Source organism: Peromyscus leucopus, chromosome 1 (assembly GCF_004664715.2).
Source record: "Peromyscus leucopus breed LL Stock chromosome 1, UCI_PerLeu_2.1, whole genome shotgun sequence".
NCBI classification, from domain to species: Eukaryota; Metazoa; Chordata; class Mammalia; order Rodentia; family Cricetidae; genus Peromyscus; species Peromyscus leucopus.
Genome location: NC_051063.1, coordinates 59,144,004 through 59,168,522, shown reverse-complemented (window position 1 = coordinate 59,168,522; position 24,519 = coordinate 59,144,004). Strand labels below are relative to the sequence as shown.

The 24,519-nt window shown below is 56.0% G+C and overlaps 1 protein-coding gene across 1 annotated transcript in view; it reads right to left on the bottom strand.

The window, feature by feature from the left end:
- Positions 1-6,062: 6,062 nt before the first annotated feature.
- Tpcn2 (two pore segment channel 2) overlaps positions 6,063-24,519 on the bottom strand; it is a 30,006-nt gene continuing 11,549 nt past the window's right edge. The window contains exons 8-25 of the mRNA XM_028871472.2: positions 22,713-22,812; positions 21,853-21,918; positions 20,920-20,984; positions 20,506-20,588; positions 19,935-20,016; positions 19,715-19,801; positions 14,511-14,630; positions 14,298-14,357; positions 13,271-13,399; positions 12,474-12,523; positions 10,915-11,014; positions 10,267-10,338; positions 9,635-9,708; positions 9,189-9,270; positions 8,960-9,042; positions 8,336-8,417; positions 7,511-7,605; positions 6,063-6,700 (exon numbers count right to left, since the gene is read on the bottom strand). Of these exons, the coding sequence (XP_028727305.1) occupies positions 6,622-6,700; positions 7,511-7,605; positions 8,336-8,417; positions 8,960-9,042; positions 9,189-9,270; positions 9,635-9,708; positions 10,267-10,338; positions 10,915-11,014; positions 12,474-12,523; positions 13,271-13,399; positions 14,298-14,357; positions 14,511-14,630; positions 19,715-19,801; positions 19,935-20,016; positions 20,506-20,588; positions 20,920-20,984; positions 21,853-21,918; positions 22,713-22,812 (1,509 nt within the window). The 3' untranslated portion in view covers positions 6,063-6,621. The remainder of the gene's footprint in view (positions 6,701-7,510; positions 7,606-8,335; positions 8,418-8,959; positions 9,043-9,188; positions 9,271-9,634; positions 9,709-10,266; positions 10,339-10,914; positions 11,015-12,473; positions 12,524-13,270; positions 13,400-14,297; positions 14,358-14,510; positions 14,631-19,714; positions 19,802-19,934; positions 20,017-20,505; positions 20,589-20,919; positions 20,985-21,852; positions 21,919-22,712; positions 22,813-24,519) is intronic.

The window sequence follows — 24,519 nt, the reverse complement described above, 5'->3', positions numbered from 1 at the left end:
GTGTGTGTGTGTGTGTGTGTGTGTGTGTGTGGTGGCGGGGAGTCACTTGTTGAGTTCCTGGCTAGTGGGAGATCCTGTCTTAAAAACAAGGTGGGTAAGTCCTGAGGAAGGGACATCTGAAGTCATCCTCTGGCCCCCACATACATGTACACACAGGCACCCGCACACATGAGCCACACAAATCCTTTCCAGGACTCAGATATCAAGACATTGGAGTCCCATTCTTTTAGTAACCACAAATGGCTAGAGTCCACATGTCCTTGGGAGTGTATGAGGCCCTGGGTTTAATCACAAGCACTGAAGAATATGATAAAAATAATGTGATGGGATTAAAAACTGGTACTTCACACCGAGCTGAGGCCCTCAGAGGCAGGTTGACCCCCATCATGAGCCACGATGCTTGTCTCCAGGGGAAGAGGGAAGGGAAGGTTCTCCCATTCTGCATCCAGCATGAGTCTAGTGAGGCCATCATGAAGCAGCCCCCACAAGAGCAAGGGACCACCTGCTCTGGGCCACACAGCATCAGCAGCCCCTCTTCTCTCTGGCCTCGGTTTCCCTATCTGGAAAACAAGGGTCCTGACCTTGGTTTCCCAAGTGCCCCCATACAACAGATGCTCTAGGTCTGAGGGAGCTGTTGGTCCAGATTACCATCCCTAAATACACCAGGCCCCTCCCCCAGCTCTGTCCAGGATTGGCCCTTGTTCTCTTCAATGGCAAGCAGAGCTCATACAAGACCACCAGGCGGAGTGGGGTCACCCCTGCGGCAGAGCCCATGAGTCTGGCTGGTCCTGGGCTCTAAGCACACGTGAACAGTTGGGCACTGATGGCCCCCAGCCCAGGGTAGGAGGTGGGGACACAGTGGACCCCAGCAGAGAGTGTAGCCACTCCAGAGCCTTCTCATCCATCCCCCAGCAACATCAGGGAAGGTGAAAGTCTCCTCATCCATTACCAAGGCCTGGAAACCCAGTGTGCCCTGCAGGAAGTCCCTGGTTAAGGTTGGGCTTCCTCACCACCTCATCCAGAAGAGGGACAGATAGAAGACATGCTTCGCATATCTAGAACCAAGGCAGGAAGCAAGTGGACCCAGACCTTGACCACTTCATGCACAGCTTCAGGTAGTGGCTACGCTGTGGGATTCAATCTCTGCCCAGAAACTCTAAGTCCCTCTCTGCCCCTGCACAGGACATGCTCCAACCAGGTTCTCCATGACCAACCAAGAGGCTTGAACACAGATCCTCAGGCAAAGTGATGGAGAGGAGGATGTCCTGCTAGGACCCCACAGGCCAAGGCACACATCCCAACCTCAGTGAGGAGGGGACCACAGCTAGAACTCTTCCCTGAATCCACTGCCCACGGGGACCATTTGCATCCTCTGACCTCTGGAGAAGGGCTTGGGTTAACTGTGCCTCTCCAAGGCTGCTTTGAGAATAAAACCAACAGCAACTGTGGATGTTCCTCCTGTTTGCTGGAAATAAGAAAGAGGCAGAGGAGGAGGAGGAGGAGGAGGGAGGCCAGCCACGCTCCAGGAATGGTCCCTTGGCCATCACCTCAGTCAGAAGTTCTGTGGCAGGGCCCTACACTGGGCCCACACAGTCCTCCTCTTGGTGAGTGCCAGGACTTGGACCTGGGTTCAGCTAGATAGTGTCCTTGGCCCATCCGCTGTGGAAGGCAATGCACCTGCCAGCTGTGCTCCAGAGGTCACAGCTGGGGCTGGGGCTGGGGCCGAACCGGTGGACTGCTTGTCTAGCCCCACGAAGCTCTGGATTTGATCCCGGCACTACATAAGCTGGCCTTGGTGGTACAGGACTGTAGTACCGACATGAGGGCGGCAAAGAAAGGAGGACCAGAGTTCAAGGTGAGTACAAGCCCAGCCCAGGCTATCTGAGAACCCCACTTCCCATTACAGGCCAAAGGCTCAGGGCCAAGGAGGGGAGGAGGAAGGCCTGGATCACGCAGAGACAGGTGCTGCCGGGGCCCCAGTCCCTGCATGGATTAGCCAACTGCTGCAGGGCAGCTGCCCCACAGGTGTGTGTCCCTCTCCTGCCCGGTGAGGGTTTGACTGAATGACCCAGAAGAAAAGCTCAGGCCCCGAAGTGTGATTAGAGGGCAGGGTGATGCCCGCCTGCTGCCCCCCGGCGTCTGCTGGCCACTTTGATGTGAGGCGCGTCACCTGAGCCCCACGCCTCCTCTAACTTTTAAGAGCAGTGGTGTGCCCAAGACCCACGGGCTTTCTTTCTGAAGCAAGGTGCTGCTCTAACCTGTGAATAAAAACCACCAATTATCTCCAAGGCTGGAAACGCAATCTGGGCTGTTCTAGGGAGAAGAGACCGCATCTAGGAGGAGCGGACCCAGACCACATCAAACGCCCTGCTCCTGGGCCCCAGCAACAGATCAGGCATCGGTCCTGGATCCCAGCCAGCCAGCCACCGAGAGGAGGCTATCAGGAGGCAACGGGAAGATGCCCGATGGCCACCATCTGCTCCCACAGGTGATACTGATGGAGAGGACAGCAGGATTCCTGCTCCAACTAACACTGCTCTGACCCCCAGGTGCAGTGGATTACATACCTACCCCAACCCCCACCCTGACCCCATCCAGCTGCTGCCCCCCAACACTTTCTCCTGCTACCGCCTCCGTTCCACAGCCCTGTTCAACCACACACCACCCCCCCTCCCCAGGGTGACCAGGTCACCCCCCTCTGCCTCAGCAGTGAGCTCAGTACCGCGCACATGGTCTGTCCACACAGCGAGCCCATGTGGAAAACAGAGAACTTCCTCCCACCTCTGAAGCAAAACTGCCTGAGGACCCAACCTCGACCCCTGCCCAGCGCCTCTCTTGTTCCCCTTCCTTCACATGACGTACAACACAAAAAGCCACATGACTGTGCACCAGGCCCCCAACCCGAGGCCCCCACACCCCTTCTCTCCAGTCCCGTCTCCCCAAGGGATGATGAGTACATCCTTTGGTCACCTCCTAAGGCACCTGGACCCAGAATTACTGGCATCTCAGTGGCCTCAGGGAATGGCTCCGGGTTGGCCCTGGCCCCACCCAAGGATACCAACATCCACGTGAAGTGGTTCGGTGTTCTCATCCTGCACACTTTAAACCACACCTAGAAGACAACTGCAGTTCACTGTGGTGCCACTCAGTGTCTACCATACATCACGGAGCAGCAGCAAGCCCGGGCACATTCACAGTCTTCAAATACTTTTGACTGTGAGTCAACACCGTGGCCGAGCGCCCAGTCACAGAGGCCAACTGCACCGTTAACACAGTCAGGCTGAACTTCTACCAAGAGCTCTTTGAAAACTCAGGCCAGGGCCGGTGGCTCACAGTATCTCAGCAAGTGGGGTGCTGAGAGAGGAGGACTGAGTTCTACAGAGACCCTATGCCAGTAACAGTGGTAATGATAATGAGGAAATGATAAAAACACGCAAGTCTAGTCTTCTCCAAACGTGGAGTTGGCCTTGTTTTGTTTCACACAGAGCTGCAATATGCAGCCCTGGCTGTCCTGGAACTCACTATGTAGACCAAGACGGCAACTCACAGGGATCCACCTGTCTCTGCCTCCTGGATGTGGGGATTAAAGGTGTGAGCCACCACACCCATCTGGCCAGAGTTTAGAAAAGCAAGTGATTTGCCTGTAATCTCGCAGCAGCAAAGCTGCTGGAACCTCACTGCAGTAAGTAGTGGTGGTGTTTCTAGCCAGACGATAAAGACCTGGAGCAGCGGTTCCCAACCTTCCGAACGCTGCCACCCTTTAACACAGTTCCTCATGCTGTGCTGACCCCAACCATAACATTATCTCGTTGTTACTTCATGACTGTGATTCTACTACTGTTAAGAATCATAACATAAATGTCTGATGTGCAGGATGTCTGACACTCGACCCGCAAAGGGGTCACGAACCACACGTTGAGAACTATTTATCTAGACAAATAAAGGTTCCCAAGGCCACTTTTAGAGACTAATGTGAGCCCTAGGGATGAGCCAGGGGCAATGTTGGGTAGCTCTACAAGTGGGGTGGGCAATGACAGAACCAGTATCTGGTAACTGTCCTGGAAATGGTTCAAAGGCACCCATTAAGGAGACTGGCAATCAGGGAGAAAAAAGACACCAGAAGGTTCCCTGTGTAGGGTTGACCCGGAAGTGCTAGGCTGGAGAGATGGCTCAGCAGTAAAGAGCACTGCCTGCTCTTCCAAGGACCTAGGTAGGTCCCAGGTCTGGCCTGGAGGGCTCACAAAAAAACAGGGAGGCAGAGCCACATAGCCATACAAGTCCAGGCAGTGCTCAGAATATGACCCGGGATTGGGTGTCAGGGACTTACAGGAGCCCCTGGTGACAGCTGCTGCCCAAGGTGTCCATTGTAGAAAGTGAAAATGTCTCAGTGTTCAGGGCAGGCTGAGACCTCCAGGTGGATGTGGTTGGTCTCCATGCATCCTCAGGTCCCCTCATCGACTCCCAGTGTGGACTAGACGTGACTAACAACTCCAACACAGTGCTCTGCTGAAGTGTGGGCAGCCCAAGCTCAGGGCTGAGGCCAAGGGTGCCCACCCCACGCCACCTGAGCTCACTGTTGCTCTGACAGGCCCAGCCTCCCATGCCACAGAGTCAGTTGTCTTCTTCAAACATGTCTCCTGCTGACCCCAGCACTCCCTGGGCCATAGGGACAAAAGGCCCCTCATGGGACCCAGACCCTAGCGCCAGGATCTTCAGCCTCGGCCACCTCTCACCCCCACCTTCTCTTCAGACCGCCATCGGGGCTGTGTGACACCAGCCCTGTCCCACGCTGCGTGCTTCAGGCTCCAGCTTTTGTACCCAGCACCAAGAGGTGACGACAGGAAAGGGGGAAGCCCACAGAGCAACCATGAAGGCCCCCTGAGAAGCGCAAGCCCACACTCCTCCAAGAGGTTGTCCCCACGGCAGTCCCATGGTCACCCGTGCTGCACACCAAGGCCACTGGGGACTCACAGCATTTGAACAGGACAAGACAGTGAGCCGAGGAAGCCCCCAGAATACCGCTGTGGTTCCTCTGGTCCCTCCACACACACTCCGGTGGTTATCATCTCAGGTACCCTCGCTGAGGGAAGCACAGACTGAGTGGAAGTCATCTCCCTGCACCCAGCTCTGCCTCATTAAAACGCCCTGCAGGGTAAGATTGCTGCACAAAAGCTAGGGTGCGTGATACTGGGTGGGCTGGGCAACACTGCTTCACCAGAGGCAGAACCAGGGCTGACATCCACCCGATAGGCACCGGAGCAGGCTCACTATGAGGTGAGGACAGGGGACCTGAGATTTGTGAACTGGCCTGGAAAACCAAGGAGCGGCTTCTGGGGAGTTTTATAGTAGCATCAGCAGAGCCCATCTTACCAGTAGGTGGCACTCACGGCTTAGCATCGGGATCGAGGAACAGAGACAATAATATACTGCGGCCAGTCTGGTCCAGCCACGGGGCCAGAGACCAGCCCAGCTCCCGACAATTGGGTGTGTCCTCCAATCCAGCCTGCAGGCAGGCAGCTTGCAGAGGGGCAGGTCTCAGACTGTCTTCAGGAGTCTCAAAGGCCCCACAATGAGGATGTCAGGGAAATGACCAGGATTCCCAAGCCGCTCCTGAGCTTGGGTGCCCCGTGCCTCCTGTGGGGAGTCGGTACCTCCCCAGCACTCACAGCCAGAGCACTGTGCTTTCCTGAAGATTCCTCGATGACACGTCCCTCAGATTCCTCCCCCAAACCAGGGGAAAGCCCAGGAGCTTGCAGCCGCAAGACAGCGGTACCCAAGGCCCCATTCCTTGTCAATGCCCACGGCAAACATCACTTGGAGGCAGCCCACAGCCTGAAAGACCCCAAGAAACTCCACCACCAACCCCCAGAGTTGGCATCTGAAATGAGAAAAACCAAAGGCCAGTCTAGTGCCCGGAGTCAATGGATTCTCTACTTTCCTGCCCTAGCGCCCTCGGCCACAAACCTTGAGGACACACAAACAGCCACCTCTGGCTTAGCCTTTGTGGTCCACAACCGACGCAACCCTACCCAACAGCCCTGGGGCAGAGAGAGAGAAGCATGGGCAGGGTAAGAACAAGCTCATTCTTTACAAAACAGAAAAAACGATTGCCACTGTGACCCCCAGATATCCCTGATCACAGTCACCGACACTGTGAAACAAAAAGGTGACATTCTCGACACGTGAAAGCACCCCTGATGCCCCAGAAACCTGCCGGCTACCCTCCACAGACCCTGTGCCACCCAAAGGCCACCAACGCTGAAGGCACAGATAAGCTCTGGGTAACAAGGGGAGCTGAGGCCTTCTCACTTCCTGGGCTCTGAGGGCCCTGCAAAAATCCCACTTTCTCCTTCGCCAGTCTCACCAAAGCAGCTTGGAAGAGCAGCAAATGGAGGGATGCAGGCCCGCAGTGTCGACCACCGGTCTGCCGAGGCCACAGAGACGGCACGGTGGCTACTGCTGAGCAGCCGCGGTCCTTGTCCCAGTCTCTGTCTGTCCCTGAGTGGACTGTCCCAGGCACCGTCTCTTCTTGCTTGGTCTCTCCCAGCTGCTGCCTCCACAGCATGGGCCCCCAGGTCAGCATCTCTGTCCCGCCAGCCCGGCTGGGAGGCCACTCTGACGTCACCTGCACAGCTTCAAGTACGGGTGCGCATGCAGCTTCTCCATCAGCTCCTCCTCCTTGGGCTCTTCTAGGACATCCCTGCAGGGTAGGGACAGTCACACAAACGCTTCAGAGAGAGAGAGAGAGAGAAAGAGAGAGAGAGAGAAAGAGAGAGAGAGAGGCCTGGGTCTCTCAGAGACAGCAAGCAAAGCAAAGCCAGCAGGCAAGGTTTGCAAGGGCCCAGACCCAGTGCCCAACCAGGAGGTGCTTTCAAAACAGGCTGTGACAGGGCATGGGGACATGGGCAAGGAGGTCCTGCCTCGGGAAGATACAGATGCGGTGGTGGGCGGTGATGAGCACACCAGAGGGGCTAAGGAGGGGTTCCACGTAGAGCGTAGCAGGCACACAGCCTGGGCTCCACCCCCGCACCAAACGGAATTAAATGAAAAGCCTGGAAGCCTAGACAGCCCTTCTCACACCAACTGGCATGACTGTAGCTGGCGGGTCACAGCCACAGCCAACACTGGTGAAAGGAAATGGGGCCCATGACAGATGGCCCTGGGGTGACAGCCACTCTTCTATACAAGCGGAGGACAATCTCCATGATGCCACAAGAGGAGAAGGTGTGGCTCCTTCAGGCCACCTGGCTGTGTCCCGTGGCATCAACCAGATGCTACAAGACACTGGAGGATAGATGGTCCCTTCCACATGCTGGACCACAAGTGGAGAAGAGTCACTGTCCCTGGTGGAAGCAGAAGTGTCCACTGTTGTGCGGTGAGCATCTCTGGCCAGCTCAGTGGCAGCACAGACGACTGGGTGGAGGAGGAACCCCGCCAGAAGGCCTTCCTCACCCTCCCTCCCCTCAACTCTCAGCTCCATGCCCCAGAGACACACTCTCAAGGCCCACACCTGAACATGAGCTCCACAGACATCTGATAGGTGTTCTGGTGGGCACCAACGAGGAGCTGCTTATGATTTTGGGGGTCCCATCTGTGGAGAAAGTTCTGGAACAAGAGGAAGGGTGTAAGTACCCATGTGGCACCAGCTTCAGAGCTCACCCCCATCGCCCGGTCTGCAGTCACAGTACAGTCCCTGTGGGGAGCAGCTCACCCTGGACAACTGAATGCAGAGCCTACGAGATCCACACCCAAGGAATAGCAAGATGCCCGACTCCAGCCTCAAGCCAGCTTGGGGTCCTGAGAACCCCACAGACCCTATACTGACTGGTTTTGTGTGTCAACTTGACATAAGCTAGAGTCATCAGAGAGGAAGGAGCCTCAGTTGAGGAAACACCTTCATGAAATCCAGCTGTAAGGCATTTTCTCAATTAGTGATCAATGGGGGAGGGCCCAGCCCATGGTGGGTGGTGCCATCCCTATAGGCTGCTGGTCCTGGGTTCTATAAGAAAGCAGGCTGAGCAAGCCAGTCAGCAGCACCCCTCCATGGCCTCTGCATCAGCTCCTGCCTCCAGGGTCCTTACCCTGTTTGTTCCTGTCCTGATGTGATGAACAATGATTTGGAAGCATAAGCCAACCTTTCCTCCCCAACTTGATTTTTGGTGTTTCATTGCAACAACAGAAACCCTAACTAAGACAGACCAGCCAGGACAAGCATCTCAGGGGCCCCCAGCCAGGCTCCCTCCAGCCTACAGCCTTGGTGGGTAGCAGGGATCATCCACCAAAACTCTAGACAGCTCAGGAGCCAATCTCAGGCCCAGACAGGGATATCTGATACCTCCAGAAGCACAGCCAGAGACAGGTTGATCCAGATGACAGAGGACACCAACCACCATAGCACAAAATACACCACTGACCACCTGCGAAGGACAAGGAGGCCAGGACCCATTGTGAGTGGGATGAGATCATTCCAGAAAGTCAAAACAGCTCCCAAAGCACATCTGTGAGGGCCTCAGCAGACCCTGCTGCTAACTCCACAGTGTATACTGTGGTAATGTCCCCAGAATACCAGGACTTGGAGGTGCCAGAGACACCAGAGGAAGCCTAGCATGAGGAGCAAGTTGGATTTGAACCCAGGCCCCTCTGCTGAGCTGGTCAAAGCTCTCCAAGCTTTGGGCTAAATGAGCCACCTGACTGTTCCCCTAGGACTCCACGCCATGGAAACCCCCAGAAGCCCCAGGCAATCATATACACCATTTATTTCTCCCACACTGGCACCCCCAGAGTACATAAGCCCAGGGCCCTGGCTATCTCCCAGTGTAGTGTAGTGTGGATGAAGGTTGAAGCCTGCCAGGGCACAGCTTGGTCAGCATTCCAAGGTCAGGGACTAATTCCCTTCTCAGTCCAGGCCCTGCTTCTCTGATGTCCAACTAAGAGCCAGTGCTGGGACAAACAGACTTACGGGCCTGAGTAGCGCTGATAGGCATCCAGGATCACCTGCCAATTGTTCACCACCATCACGTTCCACAGCGTGATCAGAGCAGCCTGTGGGGCAGCAGAGGTAGAGTCCAGGAGGGCCCAGGACAAGGCAGAGGAGGAACCCAGGGAACAGGGAACAGGGGCAAGGCAGAGGCGGGGTAGGGGTCCCAGGTGAGCTGGACCCAGGTGAGAGGACAAGGCAGAGGACTCACAGCAAAGTCATCAAAGTTGTTGGACCAATAATCCAGCTGCTCGAAGCTTCCACACCGTGCTGAGCTGTTATTGGGCACCAGGCTGGAGACACAAGACCATGTCCCTTGGTTAGTAGCTGTAGCCAGGGGCCTGAGCAGTTGAACACTGCCCAACTCCTCAGCCCAGCATGGACTCTTAGGCCCCCAGGGGAAAGGGCAAAGGAAGACGTCACTTCCCGGCCACACAGGGAGAGTACATGACATGACCCAAGAGACCCCCCATCCCCAGAATCCTCCAGGTTCTGAGGATAGCACTCTACCCCCAATCCCACCCCAGCACTGCCATAGCCTAGACCCAGCGGGGGTGGGGGTGTTGTGTTCAGGAGACCCAAGTCAGGACACCTAGAAGAGACGTTTAGGGGAAGGGCCCACTGAGGTTTCGCCCTCGGGCATGGACAGCACCTCACCTGCTGTTTCCAGGAGGTACAATGATGCCTCTGAATAGGTTGATCCCGATGATGGCGAACACGTAGTACACCACCTGGAGGAGGAGACGCCGTCAGTGCAGCCACAGGGCCAGGCTGAGGCCAAAGGAGGGGAGTCAGGGGGGCACAGAGACGACCCCACCCTAAAGATGGCAGCTGGAGAGCTCAGAAGCACCAGGCTAGCTCTCCGGGAGGTCTGTGTGCTTCTCAGGTTCCACAGAGGACGACCAGGCCATCTGGCCCCAGCGGAGGCCCAGGCACATCTCAGCTTCTCTCTAGCACACATGGCTACAAGAGCATCTTCCAGAACCTCAAGCTTGGGCCCCTGGGGGCAGTGGGGACCCTGGAAAGGCCATCCGTGATGTCCTCACTATTTCTCACTGTGGTACATGACCCAGGGGTCATGAGGGACTGGACAGTTTACTACAAAGACTCTGGCATAGAGTGGGGATAGGAGTGACCCCAGGTCCTCTCTGGAAGGAAGGACCACCAAGCCTGGCATCTGACACTGCTGTGGGCCTCCTCACCAAAGCAGAACCAGGCCAGCCACATGTGACTTGGACTCCACAGAGCCAGCCCACCCAGGCCACCACCAGAGGAGCCCCAAGACTTACCAGCAGGATCCCACCAAATGCCCTCAAGTTCTGGATCAGGCCCAGGATGGTGCTGGCTACCACAGCCATTGGCTGTGGATAAGAAGAAGGTTTAGCCTGACTCTTCCTGCCCCAGGGACAACAGCGTACCCCTCAACACACACCCTTACCCTGACCAGGAGAGCAGGATGGACTAGCAAGCCACTCCATAGCCATCCACACACATCTACACACACTTGGACACCCGCCTCAAGGCCATCTACACACCTACATGCATCACACTCCCATAGCCACCCATACACTACATACATCCTGTACACATCCACCATATATACAAACCCTACACACCCCCACACATTCACATACACTCACACCCACACGCGTGCTCACACACTCCCCAAACAGCCCGGCCTCCTGTGGGTGCTGAGTCACAGGTTCCTTTGCGGTCCTGGCATCCAGACCCTGTGCCCACCCTCTACCTGCCAGCCCACTGCGACCCAGAAGCTAAAAGAAATGGAAGCATGGGCTCTTGATGCAGTGACCCCACCCTAGCAGCTCAAGGACGCTAAGGGGGCTGGAAGGTGTGTTCCTAAGGGGCTCCGGTGATGAGTGTCCCTACCCCAGCCATGGCGTGGGGGGGGGGGGCGGGCGGGGGAGATTCGACAATACCTTCACGTTGGGGATGATGCGCAAGAAGCGAAACACAATCAGTGTGTTCACCAGCCGCGTCATGTCCCAAAGCGACAGCGGGCCATACTGCTTGGGCATCCTGGGAAGACACAGGAGCCATGTTAGGAGCTCCAGGGGAGCAGAGGGGCTAGGCAGCAGGGGTGAACAGACAGCAAGTGTCACTGCAGAGACACCCGGCAGGAAAAGCTCCCAGGAGGAGGGAGACTGCGTTTAGCCATACCCTACTCAGACCCAGCTATCCATAACCACAGCCACACCTTCCGGCACAGCCACAGCCATGGCCACACCTCCCAAAGCAGCCCCATAGCATGAAGGCAGAGATAGTTTCCAACGCCTAGGTCCCAGATCTGCTGAGCTCGGTTCCTGAAGAACCGATAGGAAGCTTGTCTCAACCTCAACCTACTACCTGACCTTTGGCCCTGTCCCATCACCGACCCTGTCCCAATCTGGGCCTATGACTTCTGACCCTCTCCTGACCTAACTCCCTATCCTATGATCCAGTCCTGACCCCCAACCCTGCGGCCGCCACTCCACTCCAGTATCCCCAGGGCTTCTCTGTACTCGGGCTCCTATCTAAACATAAGCCACTCTCGCCCCAAATGTCACCCTCACAATTCTCAAGGTGATGGGACAAAGCTTGAGAAGGACTTGGCTCACACCGGAAACAGATCACTGCTCTCATATGGCTCCTGCCTGGCACGTGGGCAGACCATCCCTGCCCATCTCCAAGCTCTCCCAGCAGACACCCCAGGGACCACTCTGCAGGTCCATGCTGCGCCCCCAGCCCTCAGAAGCCTCTCCCAACTGTGTCACTGCCCAAGACAAGGCAGGGCAGGGATCCAAAGTGGACACTGGTGGCCCCAGGCCTGTGTTAGCCAAGTCTTGGCTCACAGGAGCCTCTCTTATAGCAAGCTAATGTGTCCTTCTGGCCCAGGGCGGCCTCACCAACAAAGGTGCTGGTTCAAGCCTGGCACCCACACCCACCAGCCATACCAAAAGTCCTGGGACCCTACCCACAAGTCTCTCAGTACAGTAAGAATAGAGGTCAGTGGGCTCAAACAGTGTCCTAACACCTCAGGAAAGCCAGGGACACCATTTACAAAAAGCAAACAGACACCAAGCACGGGGACAAGCCAAGGCCACATGCTGGGCAGGCACTAGCAAGGGGGTCTTCCCACACTCCAGCGAAGGGACCCAGCCCAATCAGTCTGTGACTCCAGACCCCCTAGACCTGTACTGGGCCTCATTTCCCACACTGGACACGGTGGGAGAGAAGAGACATGGCCACTTGGTAGAATACCTTACAGGGAACACCTCTGTCCACCAGGCCACTGCAAAGGGGCCTGAACAAGGAGTGGTGTCCATTTCTGCATGTCCCCCATGCAGGGCAGACTCAGGTCATAATCCAACAGCCCTACTGGTAGAACAGTGCATGCCAGTGGCCAGGGCCCCCCGTGTGGTACCGGAATCTGTCGCCTGGGTGCAGTGAGACAGGTCACTGCTCAGGTGGTGTCCCCAGGTTCTCTGCAATCACATACCATCCTGAGTGCGGCAATCGGTATACAGCCAGAGTAGAAATCTCCAAAACCTGAACCACAGAGAGAAGGGGGCATCGTCCAGCAGTGCCAACCCAGGCGGCACCTCCAGCAGTGCCATCCCAGGCAGCTTGCAACAGAATCCCAAAACTTAAGTCCATCACTTGGGCATGCAGTGGGACTCAGAGCTCAGGCCTAGCCCCAAACATCCAAATGTTGGACTTCTGTCAGCAAGAATACTCTGGCTTCAGGAATCAGGACTTGGGAAGCCACTTAATCATGGATGGACCAAAAGTCCCGGTTCAAGTAACTCTTTCTATGCATGTCCCCAGGGGCCCACTGGCTCTCAAAATGTCACTTGAGGTCACTGCTGTGACACCCAAGTGTGAGCTCCTCACTCCCAGCAAGTGGGAAGAAGAAAGTTCAAGGATCCCCAAGGGTACCCTGGGTAGCTGAGACCCCTGACACTCACTTGCCCACACCAAGGCTGCACTGTGAACCAGAGGCACTGAAGGGCTTTGCCAGGGGCGGCATTATGCTGATAGCTCTGGGTCCTGCTGGACCTCCCGAGGATTGAGAAGTGGTAGCCCAGCCCCTGCAGCACTCCTACACAATGGAGACCAAGTTCCTGCATCCCGTCATGCACTTCACCCCAGGTCCCTCGAGCCAGGAGCCCTACCTCCTCCCGGGCAGTCCATTACACTGCCTGAAAGATCTATACTATACTGTAACCCAAAGAGTCCAGGCAAAGCTGCCAGCCAGGCTGCCAGGAGAGGTACCCCAGCTTCCGTGGACTTTACCAGGAGGATAATGGTGAGGGCGCCATCGAACACGTTGCTAGGGTAGGACAGGTAGCCCCGCAGGCCCAGCGCAAACACCTTGAGCAGCAGCTCCAGCAGGTAGTACAAGATGAAGACGTAGTTAAGAATCTGAAGAGGCAGAAGAGGCCAGCCTTAGCCTCACCCACTGGATCCCCAGAGCTGGTCCTAGGCCTGTGGCCATGGCATTCCCCCACCTCCTCTGCTGCCCTTCTGGGAACCCATCCCCCATACTTAAGGCATCCCTGGTATTTCTGCTTCTTGCTCTGTCCTATCTCTGAGGTCCACAGAGACCCCAAGGATGCACATCTTCCTCTGACCCAGGCCTCCCCAGCCAAGAGGCACTGAAAGGGAACATTCTAGGCTAGCCCTTCCCAGGGGGAACCTGAGCTTGTTGGGGAACCTGTCTCCCCAACAGGACAGAGAGCTTGGGGTGTGAGCTCATCAAGAAGATGGCCTCTGAAGGAAACGCAGCAGCTCTTCCTCTAAAGGGGTCATGGAGACTCCCCCCACCACAGGACAGACCACAGGAGGTTCACTCCCCAGGTGTAAAGACAGTTCTTTTCACTGAGCCGTCAGCCTCTGAGAAGCCACTAACAGAATCTAACATGAGGACAACAGGCTTCTGCTCAAAGTTCAAAGCGAAAAGCATCAATTCCCAAGGAATTTGACAGAACCTTTTAACATCAGAAAGGATCACGTTTACTTCTCAAAGCTCAAAGTCTGAAGCCACACAGGCAGCCCCCAGGACCCAGTCAACACTGCAGCCCAGCTGGTCCGTTCTCTCCACAGGACCCAGGACCCTCGGCCTCCCACTCCCCTAAGCAGGGGCCCATGGGAGTTACTGTGTCCCCACCCAGACACTCTCTGCCCGAATCACCAGAGCCTCTAGCCCCGGGAGGGATCACCGCTCTGGGCTCAGCCACCCTGTCTCCACCCTGCTCCTCGTCACTGCTCAGTCCCTGGCAGAGCTGAGACAGCTTCACAGGCCAGCAGCCCCCGAACTCACTCCCAGGACAAAGTCATCACGTTGCCCGGGCATCAGGTCTGAGTCCAGCACCAGGAACACCTGCAAAGCCACAGGGGAAGATGGCTTACCACTGTGGCCAGCCACAGCGTGCAGGGGGGTGGGGGGGGATGGGGGGTGGCGGGGGGAGAGACAAGGGAAGGCCGGCTGCAGGAGAGGGCCTCCCACACCACCACAGGGTAAGCCCCGACTCACACAGATACACACGAGGTTTCCCAGAGCAATGAGGCTCCCCAGGTAGTCGAAGTAGCAGTGACTGAAGAGGAACTGGGCGCTCTGCAGGAACGGAGACTGGTACTGGGGCTTCGGCGGGCGCTACCAAGGGAACCCACACTCTCAGAGCTGTGGTGAGGCAGGTGACCCCAGTAATCCCAGACACATGAGAGCCTAGTCCCAGTGACCTTATAAAGCTAGAATGATCTAAATGTCTAATGACTTGTATGTAAACCATGTCACATTAGTCATTTGACATTTGGAATGTATGCTGCCAGGGCAGGGAGCACTGGAAAGATGGCTTAGTGGTTAAGAGGACAGACTGCTTTTCTAGAGGACCCAGGTTCAATTCCCAGTACACATATGGTGGCTCACAACTATCTGTAACTCCAGTCCCAGGAGACAGAACACCCTCTTCTGCCCTCTGCGGGCGTCAGCACACATGTAGTGCACAGATATACACGCAGACAAAAACACCCATACATATCAAATAAGTAAAATGGTTAAAAAAAAATAATAATAAAATGCAGCTGGGCGGTGGTGGCGCACGCCTTTAATCCCAGTGCTCGAGAGGCAGAGGCAGGCGGATCTCTGTGAGTTCGAGGCCAGCTTGGTCTACAGAGTGAGATCCAGGACAGGTACCAAAAACTACACAGAGAAACCCTGTCTCGAAAAATCAAATAAACAAACAAACATATAAATAAATAGAGAGATGGTTCAGCAGTTAAGAACACTTTCTGTTCTTGCAAAGGATCTGGGCTCAGTTCCTGGCACAGAGTTCCTGGTATGTCACAGCCACCTATAACTCCAGTTCCAGGTGATTCAGTGCCCTCTTTTGACCTCCACAGGGACCAGGCACGCAAGTGGTATACACACATACATGCAGACAAGCCACTCATATACATAAAATATGTGTGAGTAAAGGCCTTGTCGCCAAGCCTGATGACCTGAGTTCTACCCCTGGGGCCCACGTGGACAAAGAGAACATTGTCCTCTGACCTACACATGCACTGTGGCATGCATGTATGCACATACATATACACAAAAGGTCATAAAATACAATAAAAATTAAAATTGCACTAGGCAGTGGTGACGCATGCCTTTGATCTTAGCACTCTAGAGGCAAAGGCAGGTGGATCTCTAAGTTCTGAGTTCGAGGCCAGCTTGCTCTACAGAGAGAGTTCCAGGACAGCCAGGGCTACACAGAGAAAGCCTGTCTTGAAAAAACAAAAATAAATAAATAAATAACTACGACTGTAAAAGCATACCAAATGAACACCACTTTGTGAAACATCCCTAACACTGCCTCACCAAGGTCGGGGACAACATAATGACAAAGCCAGGTGCACTGTGGCCATCCAGAGTGGACAGCCGTGGGGGAGAGCCTCACGAGACCCAGTGTTTTCTGAGGTCCGTGCCTTCCTGTGACACCTCTCCACCATGTCCAAGGACAGCGTGGGATGGTGGCTGCGGCAGATTGATGTGGCGGCGGCGGCGGGCCACAGAGGCAGCCAGCCTGATGTGCTGTGAGTCCACAGGCAGAGAGAATGCTCCTGCGGCCCCCGGGGTGGGAGCACCACCACACATACACGGTAAGTTTCAGGGATGAAACGGAACCACTGACTTCTCCAGTGACTAGCAAAGGCCACATTTCAGGTGACAAACCAGTGGGGTGCAGTGAAGAGAGATGCATCACCAAGAGTGGAGAGATCTCACACTTCATGAACTCCGTGTCAGGGACAAACACACCTAGAACTGCACGGGATGGTGTCCACGGGAAAATGTCGACACACCGTGCTGAACAGAATAACTCCTCTGGGAAGGGTTCTGATTCACTGTCAGCACCAGCCTCACTGTGAACACAGTTCCTGTCAGCATCCCTCACCTACAGCAGGCATGGGGTGGTTCTCAACAGACAGTGCGGGACAGGACAGGAGTGTGCAGCCCCCGCAGTTTTAGGTATCATGCAGTGGTGTGGCATCAGGACATGTGACTCTCCAGACATGCAGTCCTCCTGGCACCCTAGAGCTTTAGCCTGACCTGCTGACATGTGAGCTAGTGTGCAGGGCCTGCCTGCCTGCCCAGAGGCCCTTTAGCGCTCTGCACATCCTGGCCTCTGCTGCAGATAGCGTGGCCCCCCACGCCATCCAGTACGGTTGTTCTCACTTGCCAATGGCCCACAGACCAGCACTGGCTCAGGCAGGCCAGAGGTCTGTTCCCCAGAGGTCTGGGTCATCTTCTGCACAGGAATCTCAGTCACACTCTCCACAGATGTCCGGAAACCTTCTCCAGAGGTCTGGGCCACCATCTCTCTAGAAGCATAAGCCACACTTCTCCACCGAGGCCTGAGTCCGGCTGGGGAAGGTCCCCTTTTAAGGTCATCCTTCCTCGGGCACTGTCCCTCACCCCAGAGCTCTTCCTTCTCTACAGCAGGTCTTTCATCACACCTGAGACTTCCTGGTAGGGAGGGGGCCTTGTTTACAGTCCCTCTGTGGTTTCTGCCTGACTGGAAGCACACTAACATCTTGCTGAGAGGTTCAGCATCTCCATCACATTCAGACTTAGAATATAGCCACACACGCCTGTGCAACTGAGAGCTAAACCAATCAGTGTCCACGTGACAGAAGCTGCCTCTGGAGAGGAAGGGCAGTGATGGGGATTGTCTAGTCTTTCACCATTTCCAATGGTGGCTACCCTCACTGAAGGATTTTTTGGAAGCTGCACAGGGCCTGCTCTGCACCTACCAACATACACTCAGCCTCCTGACGACAGACAAGCAGGTCACGCAGGCGGCCATAGCACCAACCTATCCCAGGGTGCCTCTCTGAAGGGGCCGATCCAAAAACCACAGTCAGCCCCTAAAGTTAGCAACCCCCAAGTAACTGAACCTCAAAACTGAAATACAGTCCCCACTGCACTCCGTTTTAAAGGATAGAGTGACACACCACCAGATAGTGTGGCCCCCCACACCATCCAGTACAGTTGTACTCTCAAAGGATCTGACTCTTAAAACATCCAGATTCGAACACACGTCTCAAGACCCAGTCCTAGGCTTCAGATCCCAGACCATCAGAAAGAGCATGGCCCACAGAGCAGATAAGCAACTGGGAAAGCCAAGTCTGGTCATGCATACCTTCAACCCCGGCATCCTTGAGCAAAGACAGTGAGTCTCTGTGAGTTTGAGGCCAGCCAGGACGACAGGGTGAGTTCAAAGACAGCCCTGGCTACATAGGGAGCCCCTGTCTCAGAGAATCCAAAACGTAGCTGGGAAAGGGGGCCAGAGGAGGGATATGGCTCAAGTGCTAGGCTGTCCCCAGCCTGAGCCTGCTCTCCTGGGCCTCGACTGATAGACACAGTCTGTGTGTCCTTCCTCTGCAGCACCGCTGCAGGAAGCTCCTCCTCGAGGAGGACAGACATCATAATGTCCTGGCAGTGGGAGAGGGTGGGGTCAAATGTGACGGCTACCATGCTCCCCAGAGGCTGGCAAGCACCAGTGTAGGGAGAACCAGGCCAGTCCAGCAGGCACTGCGGGGCAAGACCAAGGAACAGAACCCAGACGGAGACTGCTCTCTTGCCCAGGTTGACTGTACCCAGAAAAGACTGGGTGGCAACCAACTCAGCCCACGTGGCTTCTAAGAGCAGCCTCCTGAGTCAGCAGACCTCCTACCCAGGCTGGGAACCGCCACCTGAGCCTCCCAGGCCCCGGTCCTGTGAGGCCCGTCCCTAATCACTGCAAGCTGCATTCAACAGCATCTGCTTCCCACACCCCAAGTCAAGGGGCCCTCAACGCCCACCTGGTCCAAGCAGAGGTCTGATGGCAGACTATATACACAGCACCCCCTGCTGATACATCACTATCATCACACTCCTGTGTCCCAAGGTGGGGGCAGAAGGGACACTCAGAAGGACATCAGCAACAAATACATGCCTCCAGAAGGCCTGGGGAGGCCCGAGAAAAACATCATTTTAAGACAACCACCATGCCGGGTGGTGGTGGCACACGCCTTTAATCCCAGCACTCAGGAGGCAGAGGCAGGCGGATCTCTGTGAGTTCAAGGCCAGCCTGGTCTACAGAGCGAGTTCCAGGAAAGGCGCAAAGCTACACAGAGAAACCCTGTCTGGAAAAACCAAAAAAAAAGACAACCACCTGTGATGGGGACCTGAGGCCACAGAAGCTGAAAACCCTCCTGGAAACAGAAAAGAAAGAAAAAGAAAAAAAGAAGACCCTCCTGGAGCAGCTAACAGGATGGGCTGGCCCTTCACGCTCCACAGAATTCTCCATCCACTCAAGCACAGCCCCACTCCTAGAGAATATTATGCCTTTGTAGATAATGCCTTTCCAGAGGTGACTGTGTGAATGTGGGGTGCTGGGGAGGGTCTTATTACACATGACTATGTCCTTGTAAGAAGAAGATTTTGGGACACACATACACACAGAGGATGACCATATACAGACACCAGGAAAAGACACCATCGGCCAGCCATACGGAGAGGCCTTGAGAGGGGCTGGGCCTGTGATGTCTCCATCTCAGACTTCCAGCTTCTAGGACAGGAGACATTAGAGTCAGTTCCTGTGGCTATGGTGTGTCCTAAGGCATGCAGAGCAGCCAGGTCACACAGCACTGGAACTGTCAAAGCTTCACGCAGCAGGACACATCCCACTCCACCTTAGCCTGTCCTGGCTCCCGACCTCTCTTGGTTCTCCCAGGGCTGGTTGGCAGGAACAACAGATCCCTGCCTGGGATCCCTGAGCTATGCCTGGCAAGGCTGCTCACCCCAGAAACCCACACTGGAACATGCAGGCATTCTTGTCCTCTGACTGGAGCTGAAGAGGACACGAAGATCCCCAAGGGACTGTGCATACACTGTACACGCGTCAATAGCGAGAGGCAAAGGCCTTGGAGAGGGCTAGCATCTAGACCTCCCAGAGGAACGGCCAGGGGACTTGGTTTCAGACACAAAAATGCTGTGGAATGTTCCTCTGTATCAGGCTTCCCCGGGCCGTTTTCCCAAATAGTAAACGTCTCCTGCCAACAAATTCACCCCAAATTGCCGAGAGCCGAAGGATTCCCACTGCCAACCCCAGGGACTGGGGATCCAGGGCAGGCAAGTGGACACTGGAAACAATGGGAAATAGAACCCCACTAGCCCAAGCTGGACAGGTGGCACAGGGCAGGCCTAGTTACCTCTTTGATCACACCTTTGTCAACCTCATCGAAGAGTTTCTGGAACTCATCGGCCAGCATCGGACGGCCTTCATAGGAGCGCACCTTCTGTAGAAGGAAGGCCAGGTGGGCCACTGGCCATGGGGAGCGAGGCCTGGGCCCCTCTCAACCCAGGGGCAGTAAGCGCTGGGCTGACGACCCACCCAGTAGGAGCCGGGGCAGACCCAGGAAGAGCAGCAACCTGCATGATGGCCTGTTTGTGGATTTCGCTCAGCTGGGTTTTCTGGAGTACTCGGAGGAAGTCCTCAGGATTTACCCCAACTCTGTGGCAAAGAAACCCCGCCCCAGTGAGCATGTCCAGTGCCAGCTCCTCCGGCCTGAAGTTGGCTCGGAATCCACCCTGCTAAATGGAAATGGAGCCCTGGTGAGCTTCCACCATGGGGTGAGCTGTAGGGTCCTACAGGCCCCATCTGAGATCCCCCGGAGACGCTCCCCATAAAGAGGGACAGCAGACTGCTGCCACTGAGAGGTCAAGCCCAGAACTTTCTCAGTGGCACACCAGAGCCCGCCTGCCTCCTTTCTCTGCCCACCTGGCAGTGTGGAAGCCTGCCTTAGGCACAAGTGGACTCAGGCAAAAACAAACAGGCTATCGGAAGCACTGAGGGCTTGGCAGTTTACACAGCTCCAAATGGAATGTCCAGCCGGCGCCAGCCAGCAGGGGCTACTCAGGAAACCCCTAGTGAGCACCCAGCTCCCCTTCCCAGAAGCAAAAGAGCATACTGCCCTCGGGGAGGACCCCACCCGGCACTCACGCCTCAGGGGTGTCTCTAGCAAGGACTTCATAGGCCGCACGGGCTCCCAGCCGCCGCCGGAACAACGAGGTCTGTAGAGACTTCTGTAAAGAGCACGGCTCTGAATACCCAGCTCTGGAAGTTCACACACACATCTCTGTCCTTGTCCGCCCTGCCCTGGGGAGTGGGCTAAGGGGGAGCCTAGGGAGCCAGCCCCTCACTGCTTGGGCACCCTCCAAGGAAAAGTCCTCAAAGCAGGGAGGCCAGCCACGGCAAGGCAGGGATGGCTACCGACCGTGGCTCACTATGTCTCTGAGCTGGTCCACAAGAGCAACCGGCTCCCCATCCCATCAGGGTCAGCTGACCCAGGGCCCACTCTGCCTGGCCTCTGGGGCCAGCCCTGGCACAGCTCAGCAGGGGCTCAGGGCGGCTCACCATCAGGTAGCCACGGAACTGACTGTAGATGATGGCTGTCAGCAGGTTCATCAGAAACAAGCTTCCTGTGAAAGGAAAAAAAACACCACCCTCCTGACCTGAGGCCAGCGGAGCAGAGCCTGCCACAGCCAGTGACCAAAACCGTCCTCGGGCTCAAAGGTCTCAGCCAGCCTAGGCATGGTGGCCAGGAGCACAGGATGACCAACCACAGTCACACTCACAGAGTTCCCTTCTGTCTCATAACAGGGGACACACACAAAACCCCAGACTCCTGCATCCTTGGCCATCAATGGGCTGAGGCCAAGCATTCCTAGCCATGGATAGGAAGACAGACAGGGACATCGTCTGTCACATACCACCAGGGGGAAGAGTGGAGCAGGCATGCTAAGATGAAGCTGGGGTGGGGAGCAGACTGAGGTAAGTTACCGGTGGTGTCGGGGCACACACAGGTACAGGGTGGGAAACTGGGTGAGCTATAGGGGTGGGACAGGCTGAGATGAAGAATGGGTCAGCAGTGCACAGAGGGACCGTGCTGAGGAGACGACACAGAGCCGTGATGCTGTGTGGGGAGTACGGTGAGGTAAAGACACAGGGTGGACAAGCTGAGACGAAGCTGTAAGTTGGGAGCAAGCTGAGGGAGCAGGCTGAGGTGAAATTACAGGGTGGGGACACACTGAGAGGTCAGTTGAAGGTGAAAGGTCTAGGGATGAGCTGAGGTAAAGCTATAAGGTGAAAGCAGGCTAAGGTCGAGTTAAGGGGTGTGGGAGAGGGGAAGTTACAGGGTGAGGGCAGACTGAGGTAAAGTTACGGGAAGAAGCAAGCTGAGGAGAGTTAGAAAAGTAGAGGCCAGTTTACAGCCACTCCTGAGCCTAGGGATCCTGTCACGCATGGGTGAACACCTGCCTGGTGTCTACCCAGACCACCAGCACTTACCTATCAAGGTGAAGGTTATGAAGAAGAGGGCGTAGGCCCGGTTCTTGATATATGCAGGAATCATCACTGAGACAAAGGAAGAGTCAGAGGCTGAACACACATCGCAGCATCCGGCCCCATGTCCATCCTGACCCCGCATGATCTGCCTTGACAGGGGGGCTGAGGACTTCATGTTCCACTACTGGTACCCCCTGGGATGGAAGCTCTTTGATGGACCTGCCTGTGACCACACCCCAAGCCACACAGCAGCTCTCCCACAGGGGCAGGCTTCGGGTCAAGCTGCACAGCACTTCTGGGATGGGAATCCCAGGCTGTCCTCAGGGGAGGTCTCCAAGGTCTTGAAACCCGAGACCAGGATAAATGGCACTAGCCACAGTGGCCAGGCCACAGCAGATATCGGGACTGCAGCTTTCCTGTCCTGGCACAGTCCACACTGGAGCAGTTGGAGGACCTGGCGGCACCCGACCATGGCCAGGTAAGACCTGAGGTCTCTCACCCTCGATGCGCCTGAATGGCATGCACCTCACAGCCGGCCCGGGCGGTGAGAGGGAGCGTGGCCAGGCCCCAAAGAGGCCACTATAGAGGAACCACTGACCAACGCCACATCACCACAGACCACCACACACTTTCACTTTCTCCAAGGAATAAAATGACAAGACAAAGCGAGCCAAGAAGGGAAGAAGGGACTGGAAGGGACCGAGAACACAAAGGGTGGGAGGTAGAGAGAGGGACCCAGTACCATATCCCCATGCTAACGCAAAGGGCTCACACACTCGGGGCAAGCTCCAGAACTCAGCATCCCAACCGGCCCTCCCAGGCCAGGCTCTCTGCCCCTCCCAGCTCCCACACCCCACACCTACCATCTGGGTTGTTGGAAGTCGTCAGCAGCAGTAGGAGTGACATCAGTGCCTGTGGAAGGTTCTGGAAATAGGCCAGCCTCTCCTTGTCCTGTGCTTCATCCTGAGAGCAGAGAGGTTAGCCACCTGGACCTCTGTCCCCCGGCTGAGGTCTTAGTCAGCACCCCTGACCTGCATCTGCCCATCACTTGCCAGCAGGTTCTGAACTCAGGGCCTGCAGGCATGTCGGCAGGCTTCTGACCATGATGGCCGATCCAGAACCTCAACAGAAACCCTGAGCCAGCCTACCAGAGTGAGCATAGGAGCCTGGCAGCCAAGCAACAACATGAAGGACCTGCCAGTCTCCTTGGAGCCAGGGGTGGGATGGGCAAAGACCTAGACTGGTAAGTGTGGGCTCAAGGAAGCTGCCACAGGGGAGTGGGGTGTCTCTAGTAATTTGGGATGGGACCCTCCCCCCACAGAAGAGACTCACTGTTCCAGAAGCATGGCGCTCCTTATCCACACAGCTGTGGCTCACCACAGCTGTCAGCAGGGGTAGCCATGCATGGGCTCCCAGTCTCTGTCCTCCCTGACATGGAGGGCAGCAAATACGGGCAGTGTATCTGCCTCAAAGTAACCTCAACTCCATACTCCTGAACTCTAGGGTGTCCCCGAGAGCTACCCTGTGCCTACCAAGCTGCGGACTCTAGCCGGAAAATGGGTGGCAATGTAAACAGGGCAAGTGACCTACAGGAAGCAGATGGCACGCACACAAAACCAACTTTCTCCTCAAACAACTTCCAAGGTGCCGCTGCCATCCAAAGGCCAAGCTCTGCCAACAGCCCAGCAAGCAGCCACCTGACGCAGCCTCCCTGCCACACAGGATCCAGGACAAGCATCAACCTCAGAACCCACTTGTCTCGTCTACAAAGCAGCACCGTCACCCATCTGCCGCACATGGGGCCTGACAACAGGTCGGTGGTAACAGATGCCGCAAATGATGACTAGGGGTGGGGGACATGAATGTCACAAGAAGCAACAAGGCTGAGAGACATGCTGGACATGGGAGAGGCAGGGTGCTGCTGCTTACTGGAGGACCAGGGAGTCCCACCTGGGTTCGGGTTCAGGACATCAAACTCCTTCAAAGACACTGCTCAGCTAAGGGGCCCAGAGGACAAGCCATCCTCCAAGGACATGTCCAGGGACAGGATCAGAGGACTGAAGGTCTCTCTAGGGCTCACTGAGAGAGCTCAGGGAGGGTTTCGTGTTGGTCAAGGAAGGTCTAGCACCTGCATCCATCTCCAGACTCAGGCTGCGGAGCAGAGGGATGAGAGGCGTCCAAGGCAGGAGGTTCTGGCCTGGCCCATCTCCCCGCAGGCCTCTACTCCTTCCACGAGCTGTGTAGGCTCTTCTGAGCCATGGGCCCGAGGCAGCGGAGGGAACCCTGGCTGTAAGAACCTGGGTTCCCACCCAGCCCACCGCCAACACATGGCCACGGCCTGATGCGGCACACGGCCTGTGAGGCATATTGACAGTGCTGCAGCTAGGGGACACCCCATGCCCCAAATGCCAGCACCATGTGGTGAGGAGGGTGAGGGGAGCAAGTGGAGCAGCTACAGACAATGCCTACGGAAGGGGCCCAGACAAGGTTAGCTGCTGCGTCCTCGGCTAATACAAGCCTGGACACACCAGGCTGGACCATGCGGACATGCAGCAGGCTCTCAGCCTGTTCCTAGACCAGGCTGGCAAGGGTGGAGACGGCCAAGGACAAGGAACTCAGCACGGCTCAGTCCTCACACCCTCCCGACTACAACAGAGGACAGGGAATAGG